Source organism: Spermophilus citellus, assembly GCF_964194105.1.
Source record: "Spermophilus citellus genome assembly, chromosome: 10".
Classification (NCBI taxonomy): Eukaryota; Metazoa; Chordata; class Mammalia; order Rodentia; family Sciuridae; genus Spermophilus; species Spermophilus citellus.
Genome location: NC_138197.1, coordinates 118,203,996 through 118,217,089, shown reverse-complemented (window position 1 = coordinate 118,217,089; position 13,094 = coordinate 118,203,996). Strand labels below are relative to the sequence as shown.

Here is a 13,094-nt window from a genome sequence, read left to right as displayed (position 1 = left end):
TGTTGTTGTTGGGGGAGGGTGGGCTGGGGTTGTGGCTCAGTGGTAGAGTGCTTGCCTCACATATGTGAGGCACTGGGTTCAATTCTCAGCACCACATGTAAATAAATGAATAAAATATAGGTCCATCAACACTAAAAAGTATTTAAAAAAAATTTCTTGAATCTTTAACTGAAGTTTTTGTTTCTTTTTTCCCCATATTTTATAGATATTTTTGCATAGCTTTCTTATTTCCTTTGTGTTTTATCTCTTTTTAAACATAAGCATATGTTTACTTTTAGTAGTATAGCATTGAATCTCTGCTTGTTTCTCAGGGTTAGCTAGTGAGATCAGTGGTTAAGTGTTCTTTTCTTTTTCTCATTTGCAGCTGATGGTTGCAGAGAAGAATGGAACAATCCGATTTTATGATCTGTTGGCCCAACAGGCTATTTTGTCTCTTGAATCAGAACAGATACCATTAATGTCAGCACACTGGTGCTTAAAAAACACCTTCAAAGTTGGAGCTGTTGCAGGAAATGATTGGATAATTTGGGATATCACTCGGTCCAGGTACTTCCTTAGCATGTTTGTCTCTTGCTTACCAAAAAGCCAGTAACAATCACTAAATGATCTGCTGGGCTATGCTTATAATCTGGACCTCCAAGTGGAATGAAAATAAGTGTCTCCTGTAGAAGGGCTGGAGCTCTGGGTTTCGCATAACATATTCATGCTTTGCAGGTTTACTTTGGGAGTAACCCAGAAAGGACAACACAGAGGAGGAAATCTTTGATCTGAGCAATGTTTACTTATGTTAGAAAAGAAGAATAACTCTGATCCTGTTGAAAGATGTGCCCTATAATGAATGATTCTAAGTCTTGTCATAGTTTATCTATTTTAACTGGGTGCTTACTTGGAATTTTGTTACAACTTAAGTATATTGGGCTTTTAAAGAGAAAACATCATTAAAACCTTAATTTCATTTCATCTACTTGAGTCTAACACATTAAAATCACACAATGCAAAATCCTTTTTTAGTTATCCTCAAGAGACAAGACCTGTGCACATGGATCGAGCCTACCTATTCAGGTAATGAACCATTTTTGTTGGAGGTTTTGTCTTTTGGTCTAATCTACGAGTGGGGGTTTTTCCAGATATTTTCTCTGAAAAATTTTATAACTCACAAAAATACATGTTGCCACTCTGTCAGTATCACTCAACATTTGAAATATATATTATGCTTCCTTATTGTTCTGTGCTGATAAAGATGTAAATGTACTTACCTATGTTTACTTTATAAAAAGCTCATTGTTGTGTTTTAAATGAGAACATGCCAAATAGTATATTTCCTCATCTTTGACATGATGGCTTTCATTTTTACTTAAATTGACATGCCTTGATCTTTTTCATTCATTTCATTTTTCATACTATTCCATTGTAAAGTGTAATCAGTTAGTTGCTTTCAGTTTTAAACAACAGGCAAACCAAATAACAGATACTACAATCAATAGAACATTTTTAATATGTTATTTTTCATCAAATCTAAAATATCCCCCCAAAATTGTAGGACTTGGGACACCATTATTGAGAATAAAATATATTTAAGTAATGTAAGAATGCCATAAATATAAGCTGCATCCTGACTTCAGAGCTGGTAGCAAACAAATATTTTTAAACCAATGATCTGTGGTACTTAAGAAACTGTGTGGGTGTTGGTTTAGCAGCTCTCCAGTGTTAATAAAGAGCTCAGATACTTTTAATTCTTTACTTTGCCATCCTCAATGGTCAGGCTTGAGGCTGGTTGATTCAAAGCTCTAAGATGGCTACCAGAGTTGCAGGCATCTAGCCTCATGCCAGATTGTCTAATGTCAGAGGAGAACCAGGAGCACTCTCCTTTCATTGGGGATTGCTGTGACTGCCTTAAGCTAGTTATGTCTCATCTCCTGGGGTTGGACATACTGTGCCAGAAAAAGTTGGGGTTCAATTAGCCTAAAAAGGGGGCAGAATAACTGTTGGTAGGCAACTAAGAATGTACAAAACTAGCCATGTTTTTAAATCAAACCCAGGTCCCGCCTGTGCTAGGCGACTGCTCTACCACTGAGCCACAATCCCAGCTGCCGCCCCACACACACCATTTATTATGCTAGCTAGGCGTGTTGTCAGAATTCCAGCAACACTGATGTGGTAAACCACAATGTCCAAGATGCCTTGAAGCTTAAATATTTAAATATTCTAGACATTTATATCATCCCAAAGGATTTAAACATATAAATGTATTGCTAATTTTATAAGAAATGTTAACAACATTAAATTTATTTACTAAATGTATTGTACTATGAGATTTTTATATCTGTTGTCTTATTTGTGCCTTGTATTTCTGACTACACCGTTTGCCCCTTGGGTAGAAGAAAAGGACTATGCTAACCTTGTGTAACCTTGGAGCTTAATACAGTGACATAATAACAATAAATATGGCACTGGGACTGTAGCTCAGGGCAGAGCGCTTACCTAGCATGTGTGAGGCACTGGGCTCAATCCTTAGCACCACACAAAAATCAAACAAATAAAATAAAGGTGTTCTTTCCATGTGTAACAACAACCAAAAAAAGGAAAAAAGAAAACAATATTCACAAAATGAAAACATATTAATAGCTAACTATAATTATTTCCAGTCTAAATGTAAAACCACATTACCAGATTTAGAATTAGAAAACTTTTGCTTTTGTGCGAGGTGGGGGAGAACTCATTTCAGAAAACCTCATAGTTATCCGTAGTAAGTTGTGCTTAATTCTTATGCTTTCTCATTTCTTAGATGGTCCACAATTAGTGAACACTTGTTTGCAACCACTGGTTATCCAGGCAAAATGACAAGCCAGTTGCAGATTCATCATCTAGGACACACTCAGGTAATGTCAAAATCTTTCATGGAATATCTGTTTTTTTAAATTTGTGATTTGATTTTTTCACAAATTTGTAACTTGTAACTAAAGACACTTATGTCTTTTATCTGCTTAAATTGAAAGAGAAAGCATTTTCGATGTTTAAATCACCAGTGACAACGGATTTTCTTTTTTTGCCAGAATCCTTGTAAGAAGCATAGTTCTTCTGTTGCTTCTGTATTTTCTCTTTCATCTAAATATATTAATCAAATTTGGTTTGTTTGGTTGATGCCAACTGCAAAAATTCTTCAGTCAGGGCAATATCAGTTATTCATAAATGGATTGTAGCCTTCATTCAAACTGGTTACAAATAGATAATTTGCATTTCACCTTTGATGAAGCATATTTTTAGTATTTCTGCTCTTAACGAAGATAATTTTATCAGTGCATTTATTATTTTTAGTTTTCATTTATGAGCTTTGGGCATTTATTTTGCCTCTTTAATTCTTCTCATATTTTATAGCCTGTCCTCACTGGTTCTGTAGCCGTTGGATCTGGCCTTTCCTGGCATAGAACTCTCCCACTGTGTGCAATTGGAGGAGACCACAAGCTGTTGTTTTGGGTGACTGAAATATAAAATAAATTTTCTCTGTACTTTAGATTCTTAAACTTTGTATTTTTAGTACATATTTTGGAAACTCCTTATTTTTATATCAGATATACTGTAAATTCTAGAAATGTCTCAGTTATTGCTTTTGTTAAATAAAATATTGATGATTTGAAAAATTATTTTCTTACTCTCTATATTTTTTAAAATCATCGTGTAAGACTATATAATTAACTTAGCAGCTCAGCTCCAGAGAAGAGATGATGGGAAAAATAATTTTGATTTTATCAAAGTACTGTTCCAAGGGTGTTTTGTCTTCTATATTAAGTATATGCTCTTTTCCTAATTCTCAGGGTCAAACATTTACAAAAGGAGAATACGATATTTCCATGTACTCCGAAAGTGTGTACATATTTTTGTTAGCAATCTATATGTTTAGGGATGTTAAACTTCCTCATTATTTATTAAAGATTGTTAGTCAATTTAATATTTTTAAAAAAGATTTTCAATTTCTTCAAACTGTGACTGATTATGTTACCCTGCCCTGTGTGCAGAAGCTTTGGTCTGGACTTGGTGCTCTTAAAGTATCTGGTGTAAGGGATAAAATTCACCAGAAAAAATGACTTGTGATTTATACCTTGAACACCCTTCCCTCTTTTATGGATCTTCATCATTCTTACTAAGAAACGTGGTGTAATGGTATTCTTTTACCTTAGTAAACTTTGTTTTTTGAAATATGTTTCCATTAGACTAAGACATGAGGAAATGTTCATGGAGAATTAGTTATTGGTCATCACTTCTAATTCTTGATAAGTAACAAACGAGTTCTGATATTGTTTCCAGTTTTAGTTTTCCACGTTTGTTTATGGGTATGTCCAAAAGGGTTTTTCTTCTGTTGAGATTAAGTTTTCTTCGGAATTGCTTCACTTGCAAACATTGTTGAAAGAAAAACAAAAAAGTCATGTTCTAAAACTTGTATTATTTAAGACTGTTGAAGCAAATGTCAGGATATCACAAATCTGCAAGATGTCAAAGCTAAATCCTACTCTTTCAAAATGATGGGATCATAAGTCTCAATTTTATTTTTTATGATTTGGCTTATATGTTATGAATATTTCAGTGTCTCTCCCATGCCAGAACACAAAATCACACACCCATGGACTCTAATTTGTTTCTTACTTTGGTAATTTGTGACTACATATTGACATTGACCTAGAAATGTTCCTGTGGCTGTTTTAAATCTCATGTCAGTGGACAAGAAATTGAAATCTGGTTTGCACATTTGTGTCTGGTTTTTTGCAGTTGTTCAAAATCTGACATTATCCCAGAAATGCTGATTGGGGAGTTATGAGATAGTATTATGGCCCAGACTAATTTAATAATTTTGAAGAAAGAGTTGCTCCAGACTCTCTTCATGGTTCTCTATTGCTCAAAACATTAACTCAGTTTAACCCACCTTTATACCATACCAGTAGCCTTTACAAGTTTACAGAAAATTTGCAGAGTGCACAGGACCATTTTGGAGATTCATTTCCACACATTCCTCATAAGAGCTTGGTCAAGTCCTCAGACACAGCACGCTGTTCCAGTATATCTTTATCAAGCTGTCTCTGTGCTCAGTAATAAGGACAGAAGAGAACACTCTGTTCTTTCATCTTAACACCTTGTTGATTCAAAACAGCATGCATTTCTAATCATACATTTAAAGAAATAATACCTTTAAAAATAAGTAGATGTTTTAATTTGCTATTAACATGATTTCCATTTATAATAACCATTTTTTACCTAGTACAGTAAAAAGAAAATAATTAGGATATCAACTTTGAAGATCTCATTTCACAAAAAGAAAAAATACATCCTTTTTATGATGTATCATACTCAAATTCAACATAAGCAGTTTGTTTTACGTGCACACACACAGACTTCATAGGAAAGCAAAAGCATTTAATCTATTTTTTTTTACCTTTACAGCTGTTCTTTTGAACTACTTTAGTAAAAACAATTGTTACCCTTATGTAGGATCAAGTGACATTGGTCTGGAAATTCTTTGGATCAGTTTATTTCTGTTTAACTTATGTCTTTTTTATAAAGTTATTTGCCTTCTCAACTAATTTTTAACGGGAACTCCACCTTAGGACTTTCTTATTTATATAAGCTTATAAAATCCTTATGAATAATAGTAAAAGAGGAGTTTTCTCAGCTTTTGAAAACAATTGGAGGAACTCAATAGATCTTAAAGAATTGTGAAATGCTTACCTCTCTACCATTTATAATGCTGTATTGAGTTGAGTGTCTATTTCTTTGTAGTAAAAGACAGTAATGTTGCTGGTCTCTGTTCTAATGGTGGTTAAGTACAAAACTTTGATCTTTCTGTAAACACAGCTGTTGTCCTATTATTGAGCCAAATCCAGATGAGATTAGACTCTGGCCAAAATTAAGGTTAATCTTTGTAGCCATCTCAAGTAAGAACTTTCTAATACTGTTTTAGGAAATCTCTATTTTTGAGACAGTGTACAAAGGAAATAAGTGCTAGACTGCTAACCTCTAAAGCAAGCCAGAAGCGACTAATGATAAATTATATTGTAGTGATAAGGAAGATGGAAACTAACCAAATGAGTTCATTTTTACTTAGACTGTAATCATAAGAAATTACTTTCTTCGTTCACATGAAATTTAAATCAGACCATTAGAAGTTGTTTTTTAATGAACTGCTGCCATCTTAATGTTTCTTCCACAAATTCCAATGAAAACTAGGTATTTAATAAGCTAGAATAATATTTTATTATAATTATTGTGTAATAGATTATTTTAGTGTCTAGCTAGCCTATCACTATCCCCTCAAAAAAATCTTTTTCTTTTAAGATTTAGACACCAGAGTTTTAAATACTTTGCCAAAAGTTCCTTAGGACTGATTCTCCTGGGTGTTGGACACTAGTGCTTCAAGCTGTGTTGTAAAGAACTAATTATGCATTTCTCTCCAACTTGCATGTTTCAGGAGAACATCCATAGGAATGTTCCTCACCTGCAATCTGTAGATCTCAAATATTAGACTTATTTAATAACATTTCCCTAGTACTTAATTTTGAGCAAGTAGAGGACCTGGTCATTCATATATATATATATATATATATATATATATATAGAGAGAGAGAGAGAGAGAGGGAGCGCCATCTCAGAGCTCTCACTCCATGCTGAATTCACATCACAAACACATTAAACTCTAGAGGGCCTGAAGAGTAATTCTGGAATTCTGCATTTTTGACATATTACTTGTGCCATGATTCCATCCAATTGACACATTAACTGTGTTCACATATTACATATATGATCTTTACAAAAACCCAACCTACTAAGGGCAAATACCTGGGAGAATATGAAATTATTGCACGGGTTTCTCAAAATTATTCATACTACCACTGTCAAAATCCTTTTCCTTAGAAAACATGATTTCCTATAGTCCTAAGATAAGACACCCCAAGATCAAACTTGCTTACATATTTCCAACAGACATTGACTTCAGCCGTCCTGACATCTGCCTCTTTCTTTCCTTAACACCTTAACAGGTAGAAGGGGAAATGAGCCTGCCAATGGACCCTTCACTCCCATAGTGGCTTTGAGATTTCAGTCAGAAATCAAGGGAGTTGAGAAGTTCCCAATATATTGAGTTAGGTCTGTCATCTTGTATTATGTGACTCCAGGTTTGGCTATAGAATTCAAGTGAAAACCAGAATACTTGAACCTTATATATCCTACCTATGATATATAAGGTAAGACTTTCTAAGGCAGGATGTATTAGGGAAATTAATTGAATCTAGCTGGAAAATAAAAGGGAGAGTTATATTTGAATGAAAATAGGGATTTTAAAGACAAATTCCCAATATAGCTCACCAATTTTCATTTAATACTCTTATTTTAACTCTCCCTCAACAATGTATATGTGTTTACTCAATGAATACTAGATGTCCAGCCATAATTGCCCTGTGTTCTTACATATAAACGGGCTTCTTTGTGGTGGTACACACCCATAATCCCAATAACTAGAGGGTGAAGCAAGAGGATTGCAAGTTTGAGGTCAACCTCAGCAACCTAGCCAAACTGTCTCAAAATAAAAAATATATACATTTTTTTAAAGGGGCTTCTTACACTGAGGATGGAACTCTGGTACAGCATATGCAGTGTCCTGGGTTTAATCCCTAGGATTGCAAAATAAATAAAAGATTCTGCAAAATATTATGAACCACTTTCCTAGACTGAGGTTCAAAATTTCTGTTGTCCTTTTTCAAAAGGTAATACCAAGACTCAAACTATTTGGACTCCAGAAACAAGACTTTAGGAAGAAATGTTGATGTTGAACATCTAGAGTACTTTTAATGATTTTACATGGTTGTGATTCAAAACAACCTGACTGCTTTAAGAAGGCCAGGTGCTGAGTCATTTACTAAAACAGCCAGGAGGGGTTAATTAGAAGCAGCTGATAGTGGCATCATTCGATGCCTTTTTTTAAATAAATAGGGTTATTCTTTGAAGAGGACCGAGTGCTATACGTGTGCAAAGCTAAGAAAGACTCATGACTAAAAGCCACTTCATTTCTAATCCCACTAGCGGAAAAGAAAAAAAAAATGAAATAGTCAACTCAAGATAATCAAGGCCCTATTTTTTTTTAATTTTATTTTTTTTTATTGGTTGTTCACAATATTACAAAGCTCTTGACATATCATATTTCATACATTAGATTGAAGTGGGTTATGAACTCCCAATTTTACCCCAAATTCAAGGCCCTATTTTTAAAAAATGGTAAAATTAGTATTAAGATGAGTGATGTGGATGACATTTCCCTCTCCAATGCATTTAGTTTACTTCTAAGTTTTCCATGATAAATATATCACTTTTTTTTTTTTTTCCAGTATGGGGGATTGAACTCAGGGCCTCATGCATGCTAGATAAGTGCTCATCACTGAGCTGCATCCTCAGCCCAACAGCACTTTTATAATAATTGCTTAACTTAAAAATAAGCAGATATTAACTGGCTCTGTCATGGTTGTAAGAGAATATAAACAAAAATGATTTTGCATGGTTGTGATTCAAAACAAAAAGATATGGATGTTTTCTTTCATGTAGAAGCTAGAGAGGGGAAAAAAGGTAGGGGGAATCTCATGAAAATCATAGGGAGATCAGTAGAGTAGAAGAAAAGGACTGGAGAGGGAGGAGGGGAGAGAAAGGGGAAATACTAGGGAATTATATTGTCCAAATTATATCGTATAGTGTGTTCATGTATAATAGGTAACAATGCTACTGACCTCAAAGAGATTATAAAGAGGTTGGAACACCCCATGGTCATGAAAAGATGAAGGTAGAATGTGCCAGGTATTATGGGTATTGTGGGTATAATGATTAAAAAACAAAGTAGCTTCATGGTTTTCACCTTCTAAAGCAGGGAAGTTCAGACACTTGGGTTTCTATAGCATATCCTTACTGAGGAACTTGGAGCACCAGTTCCTCTGAAGAGAGAGGAGGAGTGTTTCAGGGTTGCTGAAACAGAGACTGGGTCAGGAATGCTTAGACTCCCCTCTGCGAATGCCTTCCCCACTGGCTTGCAAAGCCAGACAGCAGCCACTCCTACCCTTCTGGTCACTTCTTGAGAAATCAAATCAATGAGATCCCGAACTCAGGAGTGAGATGCCTTGCTGAAACCAACAGTATGACCTAAATTAAGCTTATATACAGAAAGATTACAGTTCCATGTTTTCTTAAATACCATGTTTTATCTATTAGGCCAATTATAGGAACTATATTATTTTCTCTGTATCCTTGGTATCCTAGCACTTGTGGCGTTATAGAACCAAGACAGATTGTCTGTTCGAAAACTTGCTAATTCCTAAAGATAGTAACCTGCTTACTTCATAGCATGTCTTTGGTGTGCAAACCAATCAGTCCTGAGCCCAGATCCCAAAAGCACTCCTATTCTTATGCACCAAGCCAATATTTCTCCTGCACTAAATCAATGTAGGTCCAGGTACTAGACAACTAGAGACAGCTCCTATATTCCACAACTTATCAGAATTATTCAAACTAGTCAATCCTAAACTGTTAGCCTGCCCTGCCTTTTCAACAAAGACTCCTAGGCCTAGACATCCCCTTGCTCTGTCTTCTGACTTCCATCCACAATCTGTGTTTCCCTGTGCCTCTGCATGGCATGATGAGTACAACTGAGTACATGATGAGTCCCGTGAGTACAAATGAGATAGACCTTTTTTGAACCTTCTCAAAGAATAATTATTAGGCTCTCTATCATTTTATTGGGGGCTTCCTGACTGTGAATGTCTTTAGGTTTCTTATTTTGAGTCATTTGGTTTTCCAGAGAAGAATGTAGTCTTCTGCCTACAGAATATAAGCTTACAACCCAACTTTGTGAGTGAAGTTAGGAAAGTCAGGACACTTAAAAGGAGTTGCCTGAAACTGAATTCTTTTTTTTTTTCATTTTTTACTGGTGCATTCATAGTGCAACTATAATGCACCAGTAAAAAATTGTGGGATTTGTTATCATTTGTTGTCCAAATTGTGAGATTTGTTGTCATATACTCATACATGCATACAGTATAATAATATAATTTTCCCAATATCATTCCCCAATATTTTCCCTTTCCCTCTCCTCCTCTATCCCCCTGGTCCCTTTACTCTTCTGATCCCCTTTTAGTTGAAATAGTGAATTATTAATACATTGAACTAAACTGGCTAGATTCCTTCACTTAACCAAGTCTCAACAGACAATTTACATTACTCCTAAGGTTTGGGAAGTGGGGAAGGGGATAGGAGTGAGGAATGTTTAATTTTACTTCCCCATGAATATGAACCAACACCCTGCCCCTCTAAGGGGGTTCCATCCTGAAAACAGAGTAAGGGAGAAACACAAAAGAAATACTAGGGACCCATTTCTCATCCTTTCCCCTATGTAAGAATTTACCTATGATAAAATTAAATAACAGTAATTTTCTAGTAATGTGCCATGAAAACAATGTAACAATTGAAGATAATGGAAAAAAATTAAGAGATTTTTTTAATTGAATGAATAGATGTATGTGGCTTATATAATCTCTGTCCTTTGAAATCAATATTCATTACTACTTGTTTTGCCTCCAATATTCATAGCAGTAAGTGAAATCTGGCAATCCAGTGATGCATTTTAATTTTTACCAGCAAGAGAAAGTCTAAAGGAAAGAGTACATATTTCAGAGGAATTCTGGCAGATGGCCAAAGCCTATAGTTTTTAATAGATCTGGAAATTCAGTTATTAAAATGTGGCACAGTTGTCAAGAGCTATGGATGATTGATGAACAGTAATCATTGAGGCTCCTAGGAGGCAGAGAGAAATTGCCACTCTTCACATCTTATATTAGAATTCTTTTTTTTTCTCAGTTTTACATATTTTATTTTTTTTATTTTATTGTTGGTTGTTCAAAACATTACATAGTTCTTAATATACCGTATTTCACAGATTGATTCAAGTGGGTTATGAACTCCCATTTTTACCCCGTATACAGATTGCTGTGTCACATCAGTTACATTTCCATTGATTTACAAATTGCCTTTCTGGTGACTGATGTATTCTGCTGTCTATCCCATTCTCCACTATCCCCCCTCCCCTCCCCTCCCTAGAATTCTTTTTTTAAGATGTCAAACCACTTTTTAAAAAAATTTTGTCTTTTGACCAACTGAGAAGTTCATATTTCTATAGTCCTATGATATATAGAGAAATATATGTATACTACTAAATATATTTATATGCTACTTATTCAGAACCAGGGACTCCCTCCCCAATTTCCATTTCCGTAGCTGGGAGCCTCTCTTGGGTCTGGAGAGGAAGATTAGGCTGACCAGTTGAAGAGTCTTCTCAAGAAGGCTGATTGAGTACCCAGAGTTGTAAGTCCTGCCTAAATCAAGGTTCATGGAAGATAAAATAAGGTGTGGAAGTACATGAGTCCTTAGACCCAAACATTATTGAACAGATATTTATCTGAGGGTTTATTATAGAACAGACATTGGGCTAGGACTTAGTGAACACAGAAGAATCTCTGCCCTAAATTAACAATCTGTGGGCATTCTAGTCAACAGGCTAGTGGAATGTGTGCCGAGATAAAGTTAAGCAGAGCATGCTGTGGATACATATACTCAGAAGAACAAGTAAACTATTTTTGGTGAGTCAGGGAAAGCTCTAGAATAAGGCAATAAAACTTATACTATTGGTTAGGGTCTAGAAAGATGTGAGCCTTTCAAATCAGTGATAATAACAAGAAATAACCAGATGAAACAAAACTTTACTTTTCCATGGAGCTGTTGAAATCATCAGATGTTTTATAACTTCAGTGAAATAAATTCCATAAAAATGTCTATGTCTGGAGGGACATAGGTGAGGAGAGACTGAGCATTGCCATACCCAGGCAGAAGAGCCTGGTCTGGGTGCAAGACGGTGGAAAGGCAAGCCTCAGACACTAGGAGACCTGGCCAATAGTATTAACTGGTGGGACAGAGCTGGGTCCACAGGGACCTCAATCACAAAAATAAATTACTGAGGCCTATCTTCCAACCTCAAGATTCCTGAGAAAGTAAAAGTGGAGGAAATGATTTTAGTAAGGAGAAAGAATTTTCATAGTGCTCCAAAGTGCTTAAAATTCTTCAATGGCTTCCATCATGTATCACTCCAGATCTTCCATGGCATCCCATCTCACACAGTGTGACAACCAAAGTCCTTACAACAGCATACAAAGTTCTGTGTGAACAAGCTCCCACATAACTTTTAAATATCAAAGTTCCACCTTGATCATTCTGCATCTGGCTTCTAAATAAAATATCTGTACTAGTTACATAAATATGGGAAACTAGATATTGGGAAAACGAGGGAGAACCAGCAAATGAAACTGAGAAGTGGTGTCCAGCATAGGAAAAATTAAATCATGAAAGATTTGCTTTCCAGAAAGATGAATTTTGATAGTCCAAACAGGAGAATGTAATCAACTTTATTAAATGTTACTTAAAGGTCAAGGTGGAAAAGTAAGAATTGACCAATGGATTTAGCATCATGGAGGTCAGTGGTGGCCTGGAAATCACCAATTTGTATATACAGTTTTGGAGAGCAGTGACTTGGGTCATGGTCTCTCACTGCCTCATGGCTGTGGCTGCGTTGCTCTAGGAACTTTCTGTGCAATGATTCAGGACAAGATTGCCCAATCGCTATGGTGATGCCCTGCCTAAGGAAGCTCTGTGCAAAGGCATGGAGCTACATCAGTCTTGACCTTGAGCTCAGACACCAGCTGCGAGCATAGAGAGCTCTGAACATAATAAGATAACCATAGCCAGGTGCACATGCCTGTAACCCCAGTGGTTCAGGAGGCAAAGGCAGAAGGATCTCAAGTTCAAAGCCAGCATCAGCAATTTAGCGAGTTGCTAAGCAACTCAGTGAGAACCTGTCTCTAAATAAAAATACAAAATAAGGCTGGAAATGTGGCTCAGTGGTCAAGTGCCTCTGAGTTCAATCCCCAGTACTCTTCTCCCCTGCCCTGCCAAAGAAAAGATAATCACAATGTCTCACAAGCACTGTGACCTTTAAGACTGCCTGCTTTGCAAAAACTTTTCCACAAATA

The 13,094-nt window shown here is 35.8% G+C and overlaps 1 protein-coding gene across 2 annotated transcripts in view; it reads left to right on the top strand.

Annotated features, from left to right (window-relative positions):
* Window positions 1–3,652, top strand: part of NUP37 (nucleoporin 37) — a 36,031-nt gene extending 32,379 nt beyond the window's left edge. Inside the window, exons 7-10 of one of the 2 annotated variants that reach the window (XM_081311468.1) lie at window positions 365–546; window positions 1,012–1,062; window positions 2,786–2,879; window positions 3,376–3,652. In XM_081311468.1, the coding sequence (XP_081167594.1) occupies window positions 365–546; window positions 1,012–1,062; window positions 2,786–2,879; window positions 3,376–3,489 (441 nt within the window). In that variant the 3' untranslated portion in view covers window positions 3,490–3,652. The remainder of the gene's footprint in view (window positions 1–364; window positions 547–1,011; window positions 1,063–2,785; window positions 2,880–3,375) is intronic. The other variant, XM_081311467.1, reaches the window with a different exon arrangement.
* Window positions 3,653–13,094: the final 9,442 nt, after the last annotated feature.